Below are 26,055 nucleotides of genomic sequence, written 5' to 3'. Positions count from 1 at the left end.
TTAAATCAACACCGTGGGTACGTACGTAGGTAGGTGGAGATATGGACCCTATACCGTAGCCTATGCCGTACCCTGACATGAACCTCTCAAAAGTTGTACACGCAGACCACAACAACTGTGATTGGTCCTCTTGGCCGTGGCTTGGTAGCATTGCATTTCCTCCTACTCCTTTCCGGGTTCTCCTTCTCCATAAACATCATGTAATCAAGGAGAGGGTTAACTTTTCCTGCTACTATTTTCCCTCTGTGGTCAGAATGCACAGGGGAGACACTTAGTTTCTCCGTCTACACCTCCAGAGTCGGTACTCGCTCCGAAGCTAATCACCGTCACTCTCTCACTCGCTCTACCACACACTGCCCACACACACACACACATGCCGGCCCTGCTATTCTCTTGAAGCGATACGCTAGAACAACGCAGACACCACACACAAGTATACACCTCAGGCCACTTATGTAGGCTAAGGCGAAAGCTCTGCGTAGAAGCATAAATCTGCCTTAAAGGTGCCCTGCCACACAAAACCGTTTATACTTGTATTTTTTGAAATATGTTAGGTCCATATGTGTTTGTGTATGAAATCAGGCCAATTACAAAAGCTGGTCAGTCTGACGTGGTGTTGCCTGAGCTCATTACTATTCATGAGCTCGCCCAGTTGCGCTGGGTAAAGGATGCTGATAGCCAGGCTCTCATTGGCTAGCTGTTAGCCAATCAGAGTCAAGCAGCTTAGCTCGTTGAATATTAATGAGAACTGGCACAAATCTTCCTGCAGGCTTTCTATACCACGCTAGAATGGCTTGAATCAAGGTAAACTAGGCATTTTTTCTACAAAAAATGTTACAGAGTCCATGGCATAACTTCAGACATTACCACAAAGTAATGAAATACATGTGGCTGGGCACCTTTTAAGGGTCATTAGATTGAGGGAATGAAATAGTATGTTGAATGCATAAATAAATGGCACTATCGAATAATCTTAAAAAAAAGAAAATCCATCTTGTCAGGCTTCAAGTAAATGTGTTTGTGTCTGAACACTAGCGGACTGAACCAATAAGCATCCGGTGAGGAGCTACTGGTAGCTACAGCCGTAATTTAGGTGTGTGTGACGGCCACGGCTGTTTGTTCAAAACAACAATGGTGGATATGATAGACAGATGGTTCATCCAATCACCTGCCAGGTATTTTTTGAAAGTGCATGCCCTTTTCCAAATGTCTTCCAATGACAGCTTCAAGTTCTCAGATGGTTCTACTTATGTTAACAAACCATCTGGTCCGTCAGGTTAGCTCGATGTAACCTGTGTTGTAGTTTTACTCCTGTGGTCTCCTAGTAAAGAGTGTGTTGAGTTCACTCTCTTGCCTGATTAATGAAAGCCAATCCAGTATATAACAAGGAGCCAGTTTCTTATAGTATTTGGCATCCAGTGGATTGCATACTTGATGACATTGTTTAAAAAAAAGCAATATGTGTTTGTTGTTTTTATATTTAGGCTATTATACCTATATTCAATATTTTAGGTAGTATATATATATATATATATATATATATATATAATGGTAGGTTGGCCCTCACTCAACACAAGAAGGTTCAAACATTGGTTGTCCTTTGTGTACAAATCAATAACTGGACATACTCCTTCATATTTAACTACATTCTTAACATCTAGTAGATCTGAACATAATCTAAGATCAAGTAGATACATAATGTATGATGTTCCACAAACTAAAACAGAGTTTGGAAAAACTGCTTTTTGTTACAGTGCTCCAACTTCATGGAATGAGTTACAAAATCAGCTTAAATTGCAGGTTTTTTATTTCACATACTGAATTCAAGTCCTGCCTACATCAAATATATCAACATGTTTGCGCTTGTTTTAAAATGTGATTTTCTGCTTTTATTTCGTATTTCTTATTGCTGTCCATCCCTGTCTGTCTGTTATTTGTTGTATGTTAAAGTGTATTTTATGTGCTGCCTTCTTGGCCAGGGCTCACTTGTAAAAGAGATTTTAATCTCAATGTGATTTTTTTTCCCTGGTAAAATAAAGGTTAAATAAAAATTTAAAAATGTAATATGCCACATCCTACTCACTACATATGTATTCCTCTCTAACATTTCATTTTTAAAAATACAACAGCAGAATTTCTTTCTGTAATGAAACCTTTCTTCACTCATTTATAATGTTTTCATATTTGCATGCATGATAGATGAAATGATGTCCACAGGAAGGTGGAAATGTAAACCAAGTGGGAAATCAGGTAAATGACAGTCAGAATGTCAGACTTGATCCCTCTGCGGCTCTTGTTTCTAAGTGCATGAGCTCCCTCATATTTGTTTTTTTTCTTCTTCTTCTCCTGTCAATAGTGCAGCTGGGTGTCCGTTCCCCATAGGCTCCACTCTCTACTGGAGGACTTGTTTTGATTTCTTCACACACACAATAACACTCCATCTTTAGAGGCTTGGGGGTGGAATTCCCCCACTCTGACCTTTCCCTGTCAGTCAAATAAAATGAACCCTGCTTTCATCAGGAGGACCCACAGGAAAAAATGAATGCATCATTTGCCGCTGCTGCACATTCGCTATGAAAACATTGATTCTGGCCAGTTTCATCACCGACAGTCAGTTGTTATTGGTTTTATTATTATAGTGCAAGTCAAGTCAATTTTATTCATACAGCCCAATATCACAAATCACACATTTGCCTCAAGGGGCTTTACAATCTATACAGCATACAACACCCTCTGTCCTTAGACCCTTAATTCGGATAAGGAAAGACTACCCCAAAGAAAACCTTTAAGGGAAAATGAGCTTAAGTAGAATGGAAGTTCAGTGACGATGTGTTTTTGTGAAATATTGTATATAAAAAGACATTTTTGCGAAAGCAAAAATAGACACATTTTGTTCACAATTGAAATATGTCTTGAAATGATTGTACTGTGTAACTTCACAGATGGGAAGTACAGTTTTGACATGTTGGTACTTTTCTGAAATATTGTCATTTTGGGAGACTTTCTACTTTGGCTCCACTACATTTCAGAGGGAAATATTGCCATTTTTAGTCTGCTACATAGGCAAGGCACAGCAAGTTTATTTGTAGAGCACCATTCAGACACATACTGTTTGTTTTTTTCTTTTTCTATGTGCGTTGTGTGTGTTTTCTCCTTTGTTTTTCTTGTCTGGTGAAGAATGAATTGAATGTATGCCCCCAGTGTGTTGATGATGGTGCTGGTGTATACGTGCATGTATTATGAATTATATTGTGTGTGTGTGTGTGTGTGTGTGTGTGTGGGTGTGTGTGTAAAAAAGTATTGATACATACAAATTGTGTATAGATTACATTGATGTAATTATTTCCTGTTGTTACATGGAGAATGCCACTTTTCAAGACCCTGGAGGGCTTTTAGTCAATTTTCCTTCACATTTAACCTACAAATTAGTATTAGTAATATAAAGTATTTTATCTTTATATTGTTTTTATATGTGTAGATAAACAAACAAAACACAACAAGGTCAAGCAAAGTCCTTAAGGGCATTGAAACACATTACACATAATATGTTAAGAAAACATTCTTATTGGATTTAGTGTATCTGATAGCTGGAGTAAGGGGGGGGAGTAAAGTCCTCAGATTCTGATCCCACATTAACGATGAAATAAATATCGTTGTCAACAAATGTATCAGAAACATGACAATAACTTCAGTTTCAGCACAGAGACTGTGCTTTTTCTTTCTTTGTCATATCCCCCTGTTGTATTAGTTCTTTCTTTTCACTATCCTCCATCCTTTATTTACTTTCTCCGTTCCTTTATTTCCTTCTTCAATGAGGAAGCATGAATATCCCCAATAGTGTCCTATTCTTCACTCTCAATACTTTACTACATTTGATACTTAATTAAAATCTTACTGATATTTACTTAAAGGCATACTATGTAACTTTTCCCTCTTCGGTCCTCCACAGGTTGCTTCATTGGAACTACAGCTCGCGCGGCTGTAGTTCCAATGAGACAACCTGTAGGGGGACCGAAGAGGGAAAAGTTACATAGGTTATATAGTTGCGATGAATATTTTGCTCAGACAGAAAATCGTTCATTTACAATAAAAGAATATGTTACCAAAGCCTCATTGCATTTCAAGTGTTGCATACGGTAACTTAGCCTACTTTGGATGTATCGTGAGCTAAACCAGGTAACGTTGTCACTGTCATTGTGTCACGAGCCAGAGCATTAAGAGATTGTTGTAGCATCCAACGTAATAACAACTTTGATTAATAAAGCGCATTTCATGAAACCCAAGGTCGCTTTACACAAGTAACGTTACAGGGGGACAAGAAAATAGTAAGCCAACACAAACACTCGCTCATTGTAAAGTTATTTTATGAAAGAAATAGACATAACATACCTGAGGGCCAATTCGGGGATGTTTTTGAATCATTTACAATCCCGTAATTGTCTCCATCTGTTGAAAGCCCCGACCGAGTGTGACTCGGGTTTTGCACGTCGTCTTTCACTTTCCCTTTTAGCGTTTAGTTGTTCTTTGTTTAATTTCCTTTTTTCTGTGATGGTCCTGCCCCAGTATCAGCCATAACTATAGCAGATAACTTCTAAAATAAAACAATTAGGCCTCTCTGAAGAAATTTCCTGCTACCTTTTACCTGGCTGGATACAATAACACTAACGGGCTGTTTCCGGTGTTATGCGACCCATCAGAATGTGTGCTCTGTAGTGCCGTCTACCTGCCCTAAATCATTTTGTGACGTCGCGGGAAAAAATCAGACCCGGGCAGAGGCATTAATAAAAACTATATAAATTAGCATTCTTTTCACAGTTAGGGACCTATTTTAACAATCTTAGCGCACGGCATGAAGTGCCTGGCGCAGGTGCGTTTAGGGCGTGTCCAAATCCACTTTTGCTAGTTTGATGGCAAAAAAAAGGGTGCATGTGCCAAGCGCATGGTTCAAAAGGGTTGTACTTAGTGTCTTCATTAATTCATAGGTGTGTTTTGGGCGTAACATGCAATAAACCAATCAGAGCGTCGCCTCCCATTCCCTTTAAAAGCCAGGTGCGTTTGTACCTTGACGTATTGCTGTTATGATGGCGGATTTGCACCATAGTATTTTTATTTGTAATCTTCTGCATGTGTGTGTGCTGCTGCGCTTCCCTGTGTGTGTAACAAGCATAGTGTGTGTGCCCTGTGCACGAACCTAGGTGCATTTTACTAATTCGCTGTTATAATAACAATGAAATGCTGCGATATTGACTTTAGACCAGGTTTTTGTTGGTCAATGGCGCGATCACTTCCCGTTGCCTCAAGATAGCAATACGCCAAGAATGCACCTGAACACACCTCCCTGTAAGACCAGCACGCCCATGGGCGCAAAGATGGGCGCAAAGATGGGCGTGGGTGCATTTGCTATTTAAACGACGCAGGCACTGGACGGGAAATTGGCAACTGCGTCGGTCTTAAACTAGCAAAGACACTTGCGTCGGGCTTTGCGCTGCGCAAGGTGCAAGATAGGGCCCTTGGTCTTGTTTGCTGTTACATGTCATTCATGGTAATCAGACAAAAAATTACACCGTTTCAGAAACATTAGTTACATATAGTCACTTTAAATACATGGATGGATTACAGCATGGGTTTACCATGCAGGCCCAGGGGCCCAAGGGGGTTAGGGGGCCCTTAAGCCAGAGACATTGCTCACTGGAATGTCACAGGGTGCAGCCAATGATCTTAATCCATGTTCTTTAATATTGGATATCTTTTGATCCGATGTTTGATCCAATCTGATTTGCCTGATGCTATGTATCATTTTTTAATGTGTAGCAGTGCATACATTGAAATGACTAAAGCAATTTAAATGTGTGGCAGATAAACTCACGCAAGTTTACTTTGTTGATTTTCTAGATTATTTGGAATAGTGTTCTATAGTATTGTGTACTTTAGAGGTATTGTTTTTAGGCTTATGCACATGGGCGGAGCAAAGGGGTGGCTTCTGGAGATCCAGCCTTGAATGTTTTTTCGAAATCCCCAAACGTTTTAGGGTTTTAAAATAACTTCAACTTTGTGTCATTTCCCCTCAGTCTTTCTGACTGGACCGGCAAATCAATGGAGCAAAAGTTCTATTACTGGGGAAATGGTGCCATTCATTCTGTGAACTCTACTCCAGCATAGTGTAACAAAAATAGGATTCAAGATTAGACGGTCCTCTATGTGACAGTCTCACTACTTTGTGTATGTGGATCTGCATCTGCACATGGGGAAACCAGAATGAATCAGGATAGGCATGTCGACATCACGGACAGAGACATATCAGGGGTTCTGCTCTTTTATTTAACTCGTTTAATTGTGATCGTATTGTGGACATTGTTATTTTTAACAAAAGTATAGCAATACATTTTTTTACAATACATTGTCTATTTCACAGTAAAATGTAAAATAAATAAAATAAAATACTCAGCTTCTGAGGCATTTCTGCTGTTCTGAGTATAGTGTCTTCGACACCAGAATATAGCTCCTACAGTAGCATTATACATTTTTCACATAATAAAAGTCAACATCAAATTCAATAACCGTTACCTGCACATGGGGAAACCAGGCTGAATCAGGATAGGCACGTCAACATTGCGCGGACAGAGACATAAACAGCCCTACACAACGCACAGTAAGTCAGAACGGAGGGAATAGCATTAGAAGCAATGCAAAATATGCTACATTTAGCATTCAGTTCTGAGCCTAAAATGATTGACTCACTCGACGCCAAACAAACAGCATTCATTTCTAAATTACTTCACAACAAAAACACAGTAAAATAAAACATTGTGTGGTGTGCTTTAAAGCATTTTGGCTGATTGGCTGATTATCTCTGCAGCGTTTAACATGCGACTAACCACAGCAGTTATCTGTCTGAGTTCTGTTGTGGATTACCCATAATTAGTTTCTTTTAGCACAATATGAAAGTGACGCCAGCAGACGGTGCAGACCCCATTTATGCAGGAATTTAACAGAACCTATTTACAACCCGTTGCATTTACACCAAACTCTACCTATATGTTGTGTAAATAAAAATGTAACATGAAGTGTTGCCTCTCTTTAGGTGGCAGGAGTGAAAATGAGTCATCCTCAACATTGGCTGTGTTCTGGTTTTAGAAAGACACTATTATGTTTTTACCAAATGATGTGCGGATTTTCAGGCATTCTATTATCTCAAATGGCTTGAAAAATAGTGCATATTACTGTCCTAAATGGAGCATACCCCCGGATCCCCCTGAGGCGGAACCCTAAATGTTTACTATGTATGGCTCTGCCCCTGCTTATGCAAACCTTTATGCTTTATTTTATGCGTGGACTGAAAGCCAGGTGTGAAAAACATCCTGGCTGTCAGACTACAAATTGTGAGGCTTTGTTGTGCAGCATCACATTTGGAAGATTTTTTTTTCTCACTTCCAGCAGACTCAGCATTGATTTAATGTGTGTGAGCTGTGAGCCCACATCATCACTGACACCAGTTCAGCTCTGAGCCCAGCCTGTTGTTGGCATTTCGACCCACATATGTTTAATAATGTTGCATAATGCAGTGATGTAAGCATGCTGAACGCTCACATTATCCTGCTCCCTGCTGACAGCCGGCTGCTGCTTCTGACTGATAGGCCGTCCACATGATGGGAGGGCACTGAGTGATAAAGAGTTTTAATTAATGGTGTCTATCCAAGGTCAGAGTCATCATGTCGGTGAGCTGTGGCCCCTGAACACATTCTGCTCTCACACTCACCCAGTCACATGCCCAGTCAGGTGATATACATTGATCTGGTTCTGTGGCCTGGGACAAGACTCCAGACACAAGATCCAGCCAGCCATTCATCCGTGCATCCATCCAGCTACTCATTATCACTTCATTGATCCATCATCCATTCATCCTTTTTTATTCATTCTACCATTCATCCATCCAACCATCCATCCACTGATTTACCCATCCTGGTATTCGTCCATCCATCCATTCAACCATCATTTCACCCATTCTAACATTCATCCATCCATCCTTTTATTCATTCTACCATTCATCCAACCATCAACCCACTGTTTTACCCATCCTGGTATTCATCCATCCATTCAACCATCATTTCACCCATTCTAACATTCATCCATCCATCCTTTTGTTCATTCTACCATTCATCCATCCAACCATCCCTTCAGTGTTTTTCCCATCCTGGTATTCATCCATCCATTCAACCATCATTTCACCCATTCTAACATTCATCCATCCATCCAACTATGCATCTACCTTTTTCCTCATCCTAGCATTAATCCATCCATCCCTCCATTCAACAATCCTTCCGCCCATCTACCATTGATCCTTTCAACTATCCATTCAAAATTGTACCCATTGTAGTATTCATCCATCCCTGGCAGCCAGGTTAAAGTAAATCAGCTAAAATAGTAAAATAACAAGGTAATATCTAAGAAGGCGTATTTAAAGGGAGTTTTTAAAAGAGGCTTACGAGAAAAAAAACTGTATTTGCTTCCCTGATCTCTACAGACAGGAGCTCTGACAGTGAAGGTATGATTACCTGTGCGACTATATCTGGACCTTGGATCGAACGATCAGGAGGAGAGCCCCTCTGCATGCTGATTGCCTTTTCACCGTCCCCACGGTTCATCACTCTGCAGTCAGTGACACTCTGTCAACACATGGCTCCAGCTGACCATCAGGGTAGTGACCCCTGAAACTATATTCCATTAATCACAGTTAGACAACACGCAGGGAGCCACAGTGGACGAGAAATGAAAGCTGCTGGAGGTAAATCTGGCAGGCAGCAGCAGGTTCGCCTGCGGCTATCAATGCTGCTGACGTGTCAGAAATGAACTAAAGCAATAACTCCTGTCTGTATGCAAACAGATCAATGCTGCAATATGGTAGATTATAGGATATAACTAAAAAGTATTTTCTCCATACAGGATGATTATAAAAATGATTATGAAAGTCACAAATACTCTCAGTCTCGCATTGTCAGACCTATCGCCACAGCATTGTGGAGTAAGGTCTGGCTACACCACACATACATTCTGGCATAGGAGAAAAATGCTCTGGGTTGTTTGCATTTCTTTAAACCAATCACAATCGTCTTGGGCAGTGCTAAGCTTCGGACACAGCAACGGTGGCTCAGCAAAATTGACTCGGGAAGGAACTTGTTTTGGTGGAACATTTGCAACCCACAAAAGAAAGCGCCACATACAAAATTAAATGAAGTGAATTGTTCACACAATACGGTAACGTGAGCTACGGTATTTCAATTACTTGGATACATGGTTAAACGTAATTTGCTCTTACCAGTGTGTTCTCCGTCTATCCCACCAATCGGTCCCAAAACGTTAGCCTGGCTCCGCCCTCCTACGCACTTCCACTCAATTTTCATTTTCCTTCAGTACTACGTCTAGGTTTGCGAACAGAGGGAGTGGCTGAGAACGATGACGTTGAGGTTGTGCGCTAGTTTGAGTTGTAGTTCCGTAATGGCGGTGGAGAAAGATGCATGCGAAGCCATTGGGTCCATTGTGGCAACACTGCCGAATATCCAGAAGTTAAAGCCCGAGCAAGAACAATCTTTGCTGAGTTGTGTTGGTGGCCATGATGTTATGGCCCTCCTCCCCACGGGGTTCGGGAAAAGTTAGATTTTCCAGCTTGCTCCATTAGCGGTGAAGGAGTTGGCTAAGTGAACGCTAGCGATGCAAAGCCAACGTCACGACCAAACGTTAGTGATTGGTTATGGCAGATCCAATAGTTTTTTTGTTTTTTTTTAAGATTATTGTTTTGGGCATTTTTAGGCCTTTATTGACAGGACAGCTGAAGAAATGAAAGGGGAGAGACGGGGGGGAATGACATGCAGCAAAGGATCGCAGGTCGGAGTCGAACCCATGCCCGCTGTGTCGAGGAGTAAACCTCTATATATGGGTGCCCGTTCATCCAACTGAGCTATCCGGGCGCCCGATCCAATAGTTTTAAACTTCAACAGAGTACCCGCCTTCAAGGAAGTTAACACTTGTCAAAGGAGAGTTTGGTAGGACCAGGCTACCAAAATGTCCCAGTTAGATGGTAAATGCCGTAAACATATTCTTTGTAAATCTTTATAATCATTCACCAAAAGTACCAAGCAGGCCTGCCCAAATGTTCTTTAGAATTTTCAGCTTGTAGCTTGCTAGTTCGAAGTTTGTTGTTTTCCCCGTATTGAAGGGATTTTGAGAAGGCACAGAGAGCGGAAGGTTAGCGGCTTTATCCTGGAAATGTACTTCCATTGATCCAAACTACAAACTTTGTATTATCAGTGGTTGATCCATTAGGTCCCAAAAAAATTTGAAAAATGTGGAAGAGGCAATCAGTAAGTTATTTCCATGCCATAAATGTGTTTGGGGAGCCAGCAGGGAGTCTCTAACGCATATGCTCTATGGACCCAAAAATACAGAAGCCCAAGGAAGGCGTATGCGCCCAGTTAGCAACTTTTATCGGAATGAATGGGGTGCCATCTTAGAACACGGCATCCAGTTCTTTAAATACATCCATGCTAAATGTTGGGTGCTGTTTAAAAAATGTCTGACACTAGTACCATTATGATACCCTCAGTAAATATACCAAAACTTTATGCAATACTTTTTTTAAATGTTTCATTTAAACTTGCAATAACACTTTTTTGCCACATGAGGGCAGCAGAAACAAAGCTGTAAACACAAAACTGACATATTATCATCTTTAAAGTTAGCTAGTCTTTAACTGTATCTGATTGCTGTTTGGTGCTGGACAGGTAGTTAGTGGGTTTTTAGAACTTTTTGCTGAAAACAGCTGCCTACTTCAACTGAAAACGTCGCTATATGAGCGTGGAAAATGAACCAAAATTGAAGTGAATTCTAGCCAGTTAAAATTTGCTCAGAAGCTGTTGCGTCATGATCCTTATGCAAGATTCACAACATGTTTTAAGATTTTTTGGGGGGCATTTCAGCCTTTAATGGAAAGAACAACTAGATATGAAAGGGGAAAGAGAGGGGGATGACATGCAGGAAATCGTCACAGGTCGGACTCGAACCCTGGACTTTCTGCGTCGAGGAATACGCCTCTACATGTGTGCGCCTGCTCTACCAACCGAGCCACCCCAGTCAGTCACAACATGTTTTTGATGCGCTTCATATAACAACTGTTACTGATGTGACTATTAGGATTACTAGTTGAACCATGACACTCCATTAAAAACGCAACAAGCACAGTCCGGGAATACCAACACCCAATGTGTTATTTATTATTTCTAGTATATTTCTTGATTTTTCTGTATGTGTGTGAGTGAGTATGTATGTATGCCTTTGTAACTTGCTGCTTGTAACAGAGTAATTTCCCAATTATCTATCTATTTATTTATCTAAGTCACATCCTCTTGAAAAATTGTGCAGCAGGGAAGGTTTTTATACATTTCTCGAAATGATATTTTGCGATCATCTTGTTGCAGCACTAGTCATAGAACTTACCGTTAACATCAATTAAAAAGGCCTGCCATTTTACCAGCAAGAAACAATTGTGAATTCTGCACCTGATATCAGAGACCATGACTGGGAACTCTTCCTAATTCACAAAATCCACTTTTATAAAATGACATTTAATGGAAAAATCAAAGGATCAAAGGAAGCACTTGTTTTTTTAATATCAATCATATTAAACGTTAGGTAATCCTAACTTCCACAAGACATTATGAATTTGAATTTCTCAGCCTCTCTTGTATATTTATTTGCTTTCCTGTCTTAAAATGGTTATTTTTTAAGTGTGTGTGTGTGTGTGTGTGTGTGTGTGTGTGTGTGTGTGTGTGTGTGTGTGTGTGTGTTTTAAATAAACTACCTGCAAAGAGAACTTCACCTCGGTGTCAGTGGGAGTTTAATCTCCATAAAAACTCTGAATTCTTAGCAGCATTAAGCACCGACCAGCGTAAAGGTTATACTAAATGCAATAAACTGGTATTAGAAGTGTGTGACCCGCTTAGTGCAGCCTGAGACGGAGTCACACAGGGAAACAGTTGGGTGTTGCTGCAGCCACAAGCACCATGGAGGTTTTTTACAGAGCCAGTTACATGTGAGGACAAAGGTTTCATTTCAGTTTTCAAGTTTTTCAAGCAGCAACCTTTTTTTAGAGAGAGACAGGTAATGCCTATTGATCACATCTAATCCAGTTTCAAACCTTCTTATAAAATCCTATTTTATAAGTGATGAGTCTCGATTGATCATGAAAATTACTTGAATTGCTGTCTCTGTTTTCGTACAATTTCTTGTTTTGCTTTTGTTGTAATGCGGTTCGTTTTGAATGCATTGTTCTACTTTCAACATGAAAATCTGGAAAAGAGAGGTTTTGTTCCGCGATATGTCGTTCTGGGTGTAAATGTTAACTGGACCAATGAATAAGACAAACATGATAAATACCCTTTTGTTTTATTTTGTTATATATATACTATGTATGTAGGTTTATTCTACTTGTATAAACATGTACATTCTTTATCATATATCATTTTTTTTTTCAGCAGTTCTGGTATTTTTTATATTTGCTATCTTTTTCATTTTATCTTATTTTTTTGTTATTTATTATTTCTAGTATATTTCTTGATTTTTCTGTTATGTGTGTGAGTGAGTATGTATGTATGTCTGTGTAACTGTAGAGTAATTTCCCAACTAACTATCTATCTATCTATCTATCTATGTCACATACTCTTGAAAAATTGTGCAGCGGTAAAGGTTTTTATACATTTCTCAAAATATTTTGCGATCATCCTGTTGCAGCACTAGTCATAGAACTTACCGTTAACATTGCAGTTTTGTGTATGTTGATCCTCTACCGCCATCTAGTGGACGACTTAACAGAACACAGTAACTTCTTTTCAGAGTTCAGCTTGGATTCACACTGAATTAACAATTAGTTAAGGAGACAAAATTGAATTATGATACTATAATAGTAGTAGTAATAGTATCATCAAGATATATTAAATATGAAAGAAGGCTGGAGATTATTAGGCCTGAACATGACAACTTGGCAAAGTACTGTATGTTAATTAATGTATAAGTGAAAATGGTAAAGGTATTCGGGGGGAAGGGGGGGGGGTCACGTCATCCGTCGTACAAGAAGATACAATTTTTTGGTGTATATTTTGGTGTAGTATTTTCTCAGAAAATCAAATGTACTGTACTGCTTATTTTTCCCTCCTCATTTAGATTATTCCGGTAGATTGGGACAACACAATCAATTGACTTTGCTAATAAAAGGGTTAAGTGGACCAAAACAATGACAGAAGAATTGAGAATATAAGTACACCCTGAAAAAATAAATGACAAAAAAGAATATAAGTACTTCCAGAGTACTTACTCTACCTTTTTTGAAGGAAGTCATTTTTCTTCTCATGATTGACTTATCCCTCCTTTTCTCTACTTACTTACTCAATTATATCCTTTCAAACATTAATTGTTGTACAGTAAAAGGAGTAGTTTGACATCTTGAGAAATAAGATCATTTGCTTTCTTGCTTTTTGTGTTAAATATGAGGTTGGAGCCAAGAGATGGTTAGCTTAGCTTAGTGTGAAAGACTGGAAGCAGCAGGGGGAAACAGCAAACTCAAACTTTCTGTATAAAAAATCTGCCTGCCTACACCTCTAAAAGCTCACTAATTAACACGTTGTGTCTTGTTTGTTTAATCTGTACAGAAATGTTACCTTTGGACAGAGCCAGGATAGCTGTTCCCCTGTTCCCCAGTCTCTATGCTAAGCTAAAATAGGCTAAGCTAAGCAGCTGCTGGTAGCTGCTTTATATTTACTGTAGAGACTTAAGAATGGTAGGGGATAGTTGTAACACTGGTCAGTTGTAACACGTCCAATTTCTCCAATCAGGAACAAGTTTCGAATCACCTGATTCACTCTAAACGTGCTCTGTTTAGTCCTTAATAGACCTTTTTCACAGCAGACATGTTGACATGTCATAGTAGGAAAATCACAGGTGTATTCCAAACCATTAATGATGGCTGCATTCCACTTAGGAGAGGCCCTGGTATTGTGCATGCTGACTCACTGAAATAGCTTACTGGGACACTTGATGGAATTGAGTCATCGTTAAGGTGATCAATTTCAGCTGTGCTTTTCCTACTATGACAAGTCAAAATGGCTGCTGTGAAAAAGGTCTATACACGTGTAAAGAAGCAGCACTCTGTGACCGACACTGCACATTTTAGAAAGGAAATTCTTTTTTTAGGTAAGAAAGTATTTTATTTAATCTCATTTATTGTTGTGATAGCATTGCCGGCTTTGTAGATAAACTCAAAAACTCAAACCTAAATCATGTTTATCGTGTGTCTATGTAGATATCTTTCATGCAGGTTATTGGTGCTAATGTTCTAGCTGTTAGCTGTAAATTAAGCTAGTTCATGGCGACAATAGGTTTTTTTGGATGTATTCATGTATTTCTTTAAATTTCCATCGTGGAAAAGAAAGATGGACCGAGGGGTGTCTCTCAATACATACACACACAACTATTACGTTAAGTCATTTGAGTGTTGAACATCAAGTTTTTGTTATTATCCTAATTTCATGATGTTACATTCCACCGCAGTGTATATCATAATGTTACATTTCACCCCAGTTCAGGGTACAACTAACCTGGACGATGGGGTAAATTGTAATAGTTCACTCACTGTGTTCTGTTTGGGTTGCAGAGATAACACCTACACCATTTAACAGCAGACACATGTAACTAGTTTGAATCACATTTTGAACGCGCTGCCTTTTAAGAGCTCCAAGATACAGACAGAAATGTCAAAAGTTACAACTATCCCCGGTGTAATCTACTGCTCTTCTCCTCTAACCCTCTGCTCTCGGCTCTCTCTCAAACTCTACACTATACTGTGTATACTACAGCAGAAATCTTCAACAGGGGGTCCTCAGAGTTACTACAGGGGGGCCACCCAAGTATTGTTCGATAGTTTTTATATATATGTCTGACAATATACATTAACATGAATCCAACATATCATTTAAGATAAATTGTTTGTAAAGGTTTTTTTGGGGGGATTTACGCAACGTTGATAGGCTTACTGCCCTATAGGTATAAGATAGCCCTCCACTGATACAGTTAGGCTTAACTATTCACTGTGCCACATTTTAACATTAAAATGTGATGTATAAATATATTGTGTCAACAGTTATTATAATAACTTAGTACTGTGTGCATCATAAAAAGGTATGTGTAAAGGCTAAAGGTTATTGTAGGCCTAGTTTAATATGCAACTTAATTTTATACAATATATATAGTAAAGGGTCCCTGCTCTGTCCCATTTTCAGCTAAGGGATCCTCGGCCTAAAAAACGTTTTAAGACCCTTGTACTACAGTTTATGTGAAGTGACCAGTCCAGCAGAGTCACAGCCAAGACGTACTGTTTGTGCTTCTGTCCTAATGAGATTATTTACACCCTGGAACATCTATGCAGTATAAATTCAGCTACTGTTCCCCAATTAAACCGAGCTGTTTTTTGTGACCGCACTGCAGCTCCTGCCAAATCAAGTCACTATCTGCCCAGAACTTATTTTTTTACACAAGCTTTCAGGCATGATGAAGCGTTAATTAGCCAAGGTTATTATCTGCTTTTTTTTTTTTTATTGACCTCATTCACCACCACCCCCACCCCCCTCCTCCCCTTCCTTTATTTAATGACAAGGGAAATTACCCACATGTAAGTCATTTGTGTGATTCCAGTAAAACCAATCAAGTGAAAAGAAAACATTTCACTGAGAGCGAGCACTGCTTTTAGAAAGAGCAGTGAAGTCAACAGCTACTAATGGCGACAGCAGAGAGAACAAAGAATAAAGACATAACTTTTCATTTGAACGCAGTGGTTCACTTGACTAATTTTCCTGCAGGCAGTCACGTTAACTTCTAAAGAAATTCACGAAAATAGTGAACCGTTAACAGAAGAGGGGGGGGGAAGCTATACATTGATTGAACACGGTCTAATCTTGTCATGTGGTATACACTCGCTTGCCAAAAGTATGTGGACACTCCAGACCATACAGTACTTTGGGTCTGTGGCTGTCTCGTAGATTTGGTTTGGTAGGTTCTTAACAATATAACAGTGTGGCGCATACCCAATCACAAAGTTTGTTTACAATAACTTCCGGGTAGAAAACTCCTGCGTCCCCGTTCATACACTTTTACAGCGCTAAGCAAACGGACGAGGAACAACTGGATATACTCATCTCAATCATCTAAAATGCATGTTTGATGCTTTCATGTCAACACTTTCACTGACATCAGCTTGGAGACCTCATTAACCTGTTGGGCCACAGACTAAAGGTCAATTTTTTTACATAGTTGCAGTTTCTTTGTTTAACCACAATTAATTGCTAGCATTAGCTAAAGTCCTAAGAGGTATGACTGTTGATGGTAATTGTTGATATTGTTTGGATATGCCAAATTGTAACTATATAAGTAATTTAAGTAATTATTGGTCGGACTGTTGAGCTAAAGTTAGGCTAGTGGTTGGCACTTGTTGGATACAGTTAGAAAAAATGTTTTATGATAATAAAGAGGCGTTGTTTCCTTTTAAAGGCTGTGTACCTGTGTTACTACATTATCTGGGTCACATAACAGTGATAGAATGATGTATGCTGGAATTCATTCAAAACATAAATTTGTTTAAAAACTTTATAAATAGGGGCTAGGGCGGCCCCTAGCTCACCCAATAAGAGCGTTCGCCCCATGTTGGCTGAGTCCTGCAGCGGCGCAGGTTCGAATCCAACCTGCTGCTCTTTGCTGCGTGTCGTCCCCCATCTCTCTCCCCCTTTTCCTGTCTATCCACTGTCTCTATATAATAAAGGCAAAAGCCCCCAAAAAAAATCTAGATTTGGTTTACCAAAGATGCTAGTACAGCAGCACAGTACAGGAAATAAGCCCAGCAGAAACATCTGATAGGTCAGACCTCCGTGTTATACTATATATCTTTAAACGTTACATTAACGGCTGAAAATGATAACAGAAATAAACAAGTTTTCCGATTTCACATCTCTGCAATTCAAATCAACTGCCATGTGTCTACCCAGAAGTGATGTTTGTGTTAGAGCAACGTCGCGGTAATTCAGTATTCTTTTCTGGAAACTCAATTGACAAAAAAATGTTTCGACAATATAACTAAATGTGCACAGTTTTTTGTTTTTTTGATTGTTTTTAGTCAATCTTGTGAATTTTCTACTTGCAATACAATGAAGTCTGCAAAGGTCTAATACAGCAAGGGAACTGACAAGGATCGAAAAATCTTTGAAAAACTGACAAATCTCAATCATCTTACAGTATTTATTGTTACATCCCGAGCTCCAGTGTACAGTATGGAACCCTCTGAGGTCAAAGGGCATTTTCACATATCTTCTTAAAATTTCCTTTTTTAAGGTATTTGCATATAATGGATCCCCATGTGTTTCATATCAAAATGTTCAGAACAAAGTCAGCTTTCCGTACAGTGACGCCCACATTTTTTTCCAGAGCAATGTGTAAAGAGATACTGTCATTTGGCGCTAAAGATGAAACGTCGATGTTGTCTTCTTGAAAGTCCTCAAATCTCTTTTGGTTATATACTGTTTGATTTTAAAATGGTAAATAAATGGCTGAAATGAAATTTTGTAATATCACTTTTTGAGTAGTGGTTTTGTCAAACATCGTTTGGCCACGCCGGTGCGTCTTTCGCCCTCAGAGGGGTTAACGTATCGGTACATGAAGTGATACAGCGATGACGTTTTAGATTTTCACAGCAGTTTTTTCCGAGTGTCCTGAATCTCGTGGCTCATCAGGCAGGTGACCCCTCTGATGTTTCTTGAAGTCTCCTCTGTGAATGAATCCTTTCCCGCAGACCACGCACCAATATGGCTTCTCTCCCGTGTGGACCCGTCGGTGCAGCTTGAGGCTGCTGGACTGAGTGAACCTCCTGGCGCAGATGTTGCAGCCGTAGCTTTTCTCCCCCGAGTGAATCCTCGCGTGTAACTTGAGATTGCTGGGGTTGCTGAACCTTTTATCGCACTGGTCGCAGGCGTAAGGCTTCTCCCCCGTGTGGATGCTCATGTGATATTTGAGATTGACCGAGCTGCGGAATTTTTTGCCGCACACGTCGCAGGCCGGCTGCTGCCCCGGCTTCTTGCCCGTGTGGATCCTCATGTGGTTCTGGAGCGCGCTGGCGTGGCCGCAGCGTTTGCCGCAGGTCTCGCAGACGTACGGCTTCTCTCCCGTGTGGGTCAGCATGTGGTGCTGCAGGGCGCTCTTGTGACTACAACCTTTGCCGCAAACCTCGCAGGAGAAGAGTTTTTCCCCGCTGTGTTTGCTCAGGTGACTTTTGAGGACGCTCAAGTCGCTGCACCCGAGGCCAAGAACATCGCAGCAGTTTTCCTTCTGCGTGTGCGTCACCCGGTGGGTGGCCAAGGACGAGGACGAGAAGAAACTCTCGCCGCACATTTCGCAGATAAAATCGCGGTCTCCCGAATGTAGATTCTCGTGATCTGCCAAACTCTGTCGGCACTCGAAGGTCTCCGGGCAGAGCGAGCAGACAAACGTCTTTTTCAAGGCACAACACCTGTGCCGCTGAAGTGCCAACACCCCGGTGAACTGGTTCTCACACAGCGTGCACGTGTGGGTGCTCGGTTTCTTCACGCTGTGCTGACGCATGTGTCTGACGAAGGTCGACTTGTGAGCAAACTCCGTCCCACACTCGGAGCATTCGAAGGGCTTCTCTCCGGTGTGGCGTCTTGAATGTGCGATGAGCTGCCGTTGTCTAGCAAAACGTTTCCCACACTCGGGGCAAAGGTGAGGTTTGGAGTGAGTCAGGTAGTGTCTGTCCATCATACACTTCAGAGCAAATGATTTGTCACAAGATGGACATTTCAACAGCCCTGCTGTCTTCTTCTTGTTCACTTTGGATGTGGTAGTTGAAGTGTCTGTATGGTCATGGGCGCCATCTTCCGCGCTTACATCGGAGGCCAGCTCTGAGGTGGCCTCTGTTAGCATAGCTTCAGGTTCAGACGGGGACCCAGAGTTCCTCTCACGTGTGGCTGCATCAGCTGAAAACAAAACAAAAAAGGCTCCAATAGGGCACTCGAAAGTGGGAAGTACACAGAAAAGTACAGCCACTCCCAGCTAATTAAAATATAGTCTTGCACTGCTAGATCTATCTCCACAGCTTGGGCAGTTTTTGTTGGACACCGATCCATCCTTGCAACATTTCATTTAGAAAATGTTTTAACTGAAGGCAAAATATTGCAAAAGCTAAAATATGGCTGCATGCTTTGGAAAATGACTAGCACTAACGGTAGGTGTAAGCTGATAGTAGCTATATGCAAAACCACTGGTTAGTCCTTTTTAAGAGGGATTCAAAACATGTTATCATTGCTTACGATATGATCATATTGTGTTTTTTTTATTTATTGTTTCATGTGAATAGGTGGCCCCCCTTTTTTTTTTTTTTTTTTATAAATCAAACTACAATCCCACCCTGTTCTAGTAAATGCAGCACAATTCGAACTATACACATGTTGAAACATGCATGGCTGGCAGTTGCCTCCTTTACAGAACTAAAATGCCAGTTGTACTGAGCAGTATTACATTTCTCAGATGGCAGCGGTTGGTATTTTCATATGGATTTAAAGAAAGAAATCCTATAACATAGCAGCTGGCTTAATACCTCGGTGATATATGTGGTCATTCTCCTTTGTTATTGCTGGTTCAGGTCCTCCCTCCATTTTTTTTCTTTTCTGACAAGAGCTTCTGGATGCCGATTCTGTAATTTTAGAACAACATAAAAACTTTCTTTAAAATGCCAGTATGTGAACATAAAAAGCCTCTCAACAATCAACGACGTTTCATTTCCAGGATCGTTCCGGTGCCGTCGGAAATTCTGCCGGATGTCCCTCATTTTAGGCCGGATGTCCGTCACCTTCCGCTTTCTTTGTTTTGTGAGGACTATGGTTAACTGCTCCTCAGATCTCTGCAGGGTAAATCCAGACAGCTAGCTAGACTATCTGTCCAATCTGAGTTTTCTGTTGCACGACTAAAACAACTTTTGAACGAACACATGTTCCACCAAAACAAGTTCCTTCCCGAGGCTATTTTGCCGGGGTTTAGCGCCGCCCAAGACAATTGTGATTGGTTTCATTTATTTTATAATTTTTATTGAAATTTTTTTTTTTTCAATCTGTTACACACACATGCTCAGGTCCTATGCTCCTCCTCTCCACAGATAGAGAGATGTCAGAGTGAGGGGGCTGCGACTGCTGGACAGGCGCCCAGACACACTTGGGTGTGTGGTGCTTTGCTCAAGAGCACCTTGGCAGTGCCCAGGAGGTGAACTGGCATCTCTCCAGCTACCAGCCCACACTCCATACTTCGGTCCCTACAGGGACTTGAACTGGCGACCCTCCGGTTGCCAACCCAACTCCCTACGGACTGAGCTACTGCAACGCCTAAAGAAATGCCAATAAATCAGAGCACGTTTCTCTCCCATCCCAGAATGTTGTGTGGACTAGCCAGACCCTCCTCCGCAGCGCTGTGGAGGAAGGTCTGGCAATGCGAGACTACTCAAGCCGTTACCTGGCTGAGGCTTTTTGGGCCCGGCCACTTGCCCTGCTTTCGGCTTCATGCTCGTCTGTCTCGTCTTGTTATTCAGCCCAGCCCTCTGCTCTGCAGCAGGACCATCCTCAGCTTCACACATGGAGACTTTCAACATCTTCAGTATTTTCTCTACTGCACCTTTGGTCCATGATTCCATGAGGGATGCAAACTGCTTCTGTAAAGTCATGAGGTAAGAAAAAATGAAGAGCAACGAGAGGGGTTAGTTCTACTTGGTTATACATTGAAAATGTATCTGCACAAATGTATCTGAAGAACAGATAAAAAAGAGAGTTCTCTGCGCATCTGCAGACCACAACAATCCGGTGCAACCAAGGCAGGACAAAAACGGTATAAAGTAACAAAAAATAGCCGGTGCAACACAGATGTCTTCTTACTTGATAGTTTTATTACAGGTCCTTGTACTCTGATGCAGATGTAACTCTACATCGAAACGTTAGTCACTGTTTTGCACCTTAAGTAATAAAACTATCAAGTAAGAAGACATCTGTGTTGCACCGGCTATTTTGTGTTACTTTGTATTTGTTGTGAAAATTGTAAGGCTGCACAATTAATCGCAATTTTATCAAAATCACAATATGGATTTGTGCACATGGGGGGGGCAATATTTGTTAGGGCCAAAATATGTGTCAAACAATTCATCTGAATTAAGTATTGCGGTGCTGCAGAGCCTACAAATCCTATCCTCTGTTTGGTGCAGATCCTCGTGAAAATCACACTATAATCATTTTTCATTTCTTTAATTTGAATATGTTTCAATGAAAATGAGAATATCGATACATAAATGATAATTCCCATATCGCAATCGCAATATCAGTCAGAATAATCACAATTAGATATTTTCCCAATATCGTGCAGCCCCAGAAAATTTTGAATTGGAATTTACCAAAGGAAAACATGCCATATATTTAGGGTTAGGGTACTGTATGTGCTCTGCTTCTTCCAGTTGTAATGGGTTTTGGACAAATAAGTGGACAATAACAGCAATGTGAAGACTTGTCATTCATTGTATCGACTAAACTATTCAATTAATAATACGTGCAAGACCCTTGACTCCTATAAAATCAGAAAAGTTAGTGATATGGTTTTTGAGTGAAAGCTGAAAACAATTTACTTGGAGCTAGGTTAGCTTTCAACTAAGTTATTAATTGGTTAATGCTGACAAGCAACACCAACAACCTCAGAATAGCTGTAACACATAGATCTATGTTGAAGCTAATGAGGCACAAACATGACAGAAGTACAAACACGCATTATAGGTCTGGGGCTGAAACAGCTAGTTTGTTTTTTTTTACTGGACAACAACACGTACAACTCGAATGCGTTCAACACAATGAATCAGTTCATTTTTGTATCCCTTTCTGATTCTCGCTAGCCTCCTCTCGATGTCAACAGCAGATAAGGCTCATGGGTAGTACAGTTTTAATGAGTATTTAGTGCATAATTGAAATGTGCATAACCAAAACCCATTACACAAGTTAAACCTAATGACGCAGTTTTAAGCAACTGCACAACCGCTATAACTGCACTATTCTCACGTAACGTTAGACACCAACGTGTGCGTAAGTTGTGTGTGTTACCGTTATAGCTTTATTACGCAGGTGTTTTTCCTCCGGTGGAGTCACTTCGCTCTCTTCCTCTTCGCTCTTCATAGCCGGTTCTGGAGTCGCAGCAGCGCGCTGCTGAGCGGCCATAACGTTAACGTTAGCCAGAAGTCTGCTGAGCTCCGTCACCGCCGCGTCCACCACAGTCTCCATTAGAGCCGATATCTGACTCTCAAAAGTCTCCAGGCTGAACATGTTTGTGTGTAACATGACGGTCTAATTTACTGAGTTTGTCATAACACTTCTAAATGTAAATGTGTCTTTTTGCACAGTGAGCAAGTTTTTGTTGTTGTTGTTCCGCCTTCTTCTTTTTCGTTTGCTTTAACTACGGCAGACTTGGAGGACTTCTGCCCTCTACACTAGATGGAGTGGTACAGCATCATAAGAACAGTTATATTTATATTTATATATATATATATTTTTGTTCTTTTTTTTTTTTTTTTTTTTGTTCTATTTTGGCTGTTGGTCTAATACTGTAATATATAATACTGTCATACTATTGGACTAATACCACACTGTAAAAATACTCTGTTCTCTCTGAAATGTAGTGGAGAAGAATTAGAAAGTAGCATGTAAAGAAAAGACTAAAGTACAAGTACCTCAAATTTGTACAGTACTTGAGTAAATGTACTTAGTTACATTCCACCACTGGTTTGGGAATACTTTTTGGATTCAAATCCTATGTGGTTAATAACTATGACTTAACCAAAATGTGTTAACCACAACATTTATGGAAGCACATTATATCAACATAATTGTGAAGATTTATTTATTTATGTAGATCCAATAAATATTGTTTATGATTTGGTTAGGTCTATTTTCAAAGTTAATTTGCCGGAGCTCAGTATGCACGATGGTATGAACACCGCTTTTTTATATAGGCTAGTAGTTGTTCTGTCATTTTGATATTTTTGTTATTTTATTTTATCTCATTTGTTTTATCTTATTCAATATTTCTAGTATATTTCTTGTTTTTTCTGTATGTGTGTGAGTGAGGATGTGTGTATGTCCCTCTAACTTGCTGCTGTAACAGTCATTTCCCAGTTTGGGATTAATAAAGTCTGTGACACAAAACAGGAGGGACACAAAATAATAGTTGACCATATTGATAAATAATAACAAAGAATAGTACTAAACTATGCATAAGAAAAATGTCTTACTTTCTTTATTGCATAAAAAGGGGCCAAAGACTTATAAATTAAATAATATAAAACTAATTAGAAAGTGTGGGGGGGACACTAACAGGATTTTGAAAAGTGTGGGGGGGACATCTCCCCCCTGTCCACAGTGGAAATTATGCCCTGGTATGTATCAATCAATCACTGTATAGCTATTACCAGAACAGATGTATACAGCAGTGTGCTGTTGTAGTTCCTCAGTGTAACCACTGGAGAGCAGTAAACATTCATTATTCTGAATGTACAACCATCAACTGCACCAGCTTCAAGTGTAGACACAATTGAATACCATTCACTTCTGGTAAAAACAAATAATAAATAAATAAATAAAATTAAGATTTGTCACCATTGTGTAGGTGGTGACTTGCACTATTTTATTTCTTATCTGTGAGATTTTCATTTAGTTTTTTTTAACTTGTGATTTGTAATTAGCATTGTGGGCGGGAGCCTGAAACTTAAGATTTTTCAGTGACAATGACAATAATAAAAACACTTGAACTAAGGTAAAAAAAAAAAGGCCATTAATCATATAATATAGAATATACTGTAGAATGATGTCTTGTATGGATATCATCTTAGTCCTCAGTCCTTAAATAATACCAAACATAGACAACTTTTAGAACTTCCTCTGTTCTTTTATTTCAACATTTCCTTAAACCGATACAGTGGCAGTACCAGGCTCACCACAGATCATTTGCTTGATATTTATGACTAAACGTCTAGTTGACTAGATTCCTGTTCCTGCTGAACTGAGCCAGGGTGTTTGGTCCAACTGCTGTCAGCTCAGAAGGCACAAGAGGGAGGCCAGATGTTTCCTCGGAGTAATGTTGCGGTCTAAAGACTCCACATGTGGCCCTCTGGTCGTTCCATTCAAATCCAATAAGAGAAGTGTCAAATTCTGCCCGTTAAACAAGGCATGGCAGGCAATTTCATTTTTTATGCAAAACACATGTCCCTTATTGTAATTACTCGCAGGCAACTAAACATCAAAAGGTCTTTATTATCTTATCTGTTAAGATCAGTCCTAAGGAAAAGTCAACACAATATTGGCCCTGAATATAATCTTAAAGTTTTTTTTAAAAAGGGCAACTTAATTAAATTTCTTAGGGGTTAGATCAACTGGCAACATTGCAAAGTGTCAGTCATTCTGCACAACAAAGGGAGAATAAGTTGCAAAATCTCTGATAAACATCTGATAACCATGCAAGTGCAAATACTCTCCTCCTCTAAAATAAAAAAATCCCATTGATAAATAAAATGTGATCGATAGAGGCGGACAGAGGATAGAAAAGAGTGTGTCATGGCTAAGATGTGCATCTTAAGAAGATAATGACAATACCAAAGTTTCTCCAAAACATTTCAGTGTAAGAAGACCCATGTTACACAGATAATATCCATCTTGTGTCTTGTTTTGGTGCTTGCAGAGACTCTGTCGAAGGGATTCCCAAAAAATGTTGTCCCCCATAGTTCTATCTGATGAGCTCCCTTCCACCACACCAACCCATTATGTTCCAGATGGGTTCAATTGATATTAAACTGGATGCTATTCAACACAAATTATATAAAAGTGAATAGTGTTACTTTTTGATACAAAAAAATATTGATCCTCTCAATACTTAGGCTTGGTGTTGTTTTTGGAATTTACATTTCTTGTATGTACAAATGTTTTTCATCTTCAGCTAGGTAGCAGCATCCATCATTTGGAACTGGAAGAACATAAGATAACTCAGAGAACAAATGAACAGTAACAATATTCATATCAGTAAAAAATACTGTTGTGGCTGGTTGCACTTTTCACCAAAAGTTGATGGATACATTTTTTGTATTTCCTACATACCTTCTCAACACAGGACTTGCACACATAGGGTTGTTTTGTTGAAGTGTCTTAAAGCGTAACTCTCGCCAAAATGCAACCTAGGGTCTTTTCGTGAATGTACCCGAGTCAAACTTTCGTTTAAAAGCATATTTAGGACAGAATTGCCACTTTTAAGATTTATCGTATATTTTCAACAAGACCTACGGTGAGTTGTTCAAAACCTTTTTTAGTAAACTCTGGGTACACAAACAATGTTCTCAAAGCTTTCGTAAAGGTGTAGAGCCCCTGGTAAAACTTTGAGCAAAGTTTCATGTTGTGTCGAGCCTTCTTAGTGTTTTAAAAATAGCTATTTTGAGGCTAGCATAAAAGTGCCCCTAGCACTCACATTCAAAAGGCCATTTGACCGAAAAACAAAAATACGGTAAATCTTAAAATTGGCGATTCCGTCCTAAATATACTTTTAAATGAAAGTTTGACTCGGGTACATTCACAAAAAGACCCTAGGTTGCATTTTGGCGAGAGTTACGCTTTAAATACACAACCTTAAACACAGTATTCTCTCCATAGGCCCTTTTGATTCTCTGTTAAAAAAAGAAGATTGAGCAGTGTTGTAGGCGTTATGTAGTTTTAGACAATAGCTGTGCATTCTCAGGTCCTACTCAAGCTTAACATTTAGCTACATGCTTAACATCAAATGAACCGAAAGATTAGATTTACTCTACATCGAGCCTTGAAGGGGGTTTAACCTGAGACCTGGCTGTCATTGAATATAAAGGTTGTTATTATAGTGCAGTGGGGACCACTTAAAGGAAAAGGCTGG

The 26,055-nt window shown here is 39.9% G+C and overlaps 1 protein-coding gene and 1 long non-coding RNA gene across 4 annotated transcripts; one reads left to right on the top strand and one right to left on the bottom strand.

Moving 5' to 3' along the window:
- Window positions 1–21,138, top strand: LOC116034836. The gene is made up of 3 exons (XR_004101216.2): window positions 1–13; window positions 9,674–9,675; window positions 20,893–21,138. It is a non-coding gene; the product is annotated as an uncharacterized LOC116034836 (long non-coding RNA).
- LOC116034835 (oocyte zinc finger protein XlCOF6-like) lies at window positions 17,311–22,614 on the bottom strand. Of its 3 annotated transcripts, none has more exons than XM_031277583.2 (4): window positions 22,218–22,614; window positions 20,599–20,794; window positions 19,694–19,789; window positions 17,311–19,079 (listed from the first exon to the last, which is right to left on the bottom strand). In XM_031277583.2, exons 1-4 carry the CDS (start codon window positions 22,449–22,451, stop codon window positions 17,764–17,766), a joined length of 1,842 nt encoding a protein of 613 aa, XP_031133443.2. In that variant the 5' UTR covers window positions 22,452–22,614; the 3' UTR covers window positions 17,311–17,763. The 3 variants fall into 3 exon arrangements, with proteins under 3 accessions (XP_031133443.2, XP_035847602.1, XP_031133444.2); XM_035991709.1 differs by having other exon boundaries at window positions 17,311–19,064; XM_031277584.2 differs by having other exon boundaries at window positions 17,311–19,073; window positions 22,218–22,613.
- Between the last annotated feature and the right edge of the window lie 3,441 nt (window positions 22,615–26,055).

The sequence above is a fragment of the Sander lucioperca genome, chromosome 14 (assembly GCF_008315115.2).
Source record: "Sander lucioperca isolate FBNREF2018 chromosome 14, SLUC_FBN_1.2, whole genome shotgun sequence".
Lineage (NCBI taxonomy): Eukaryota > Metazoa > Chordata > Actinopteri > Perciformes > Percidae > Sander > Sander lucioperca.
This window is presented reverse-complemented; position numbering and strand designations above follow the sequence as displayed.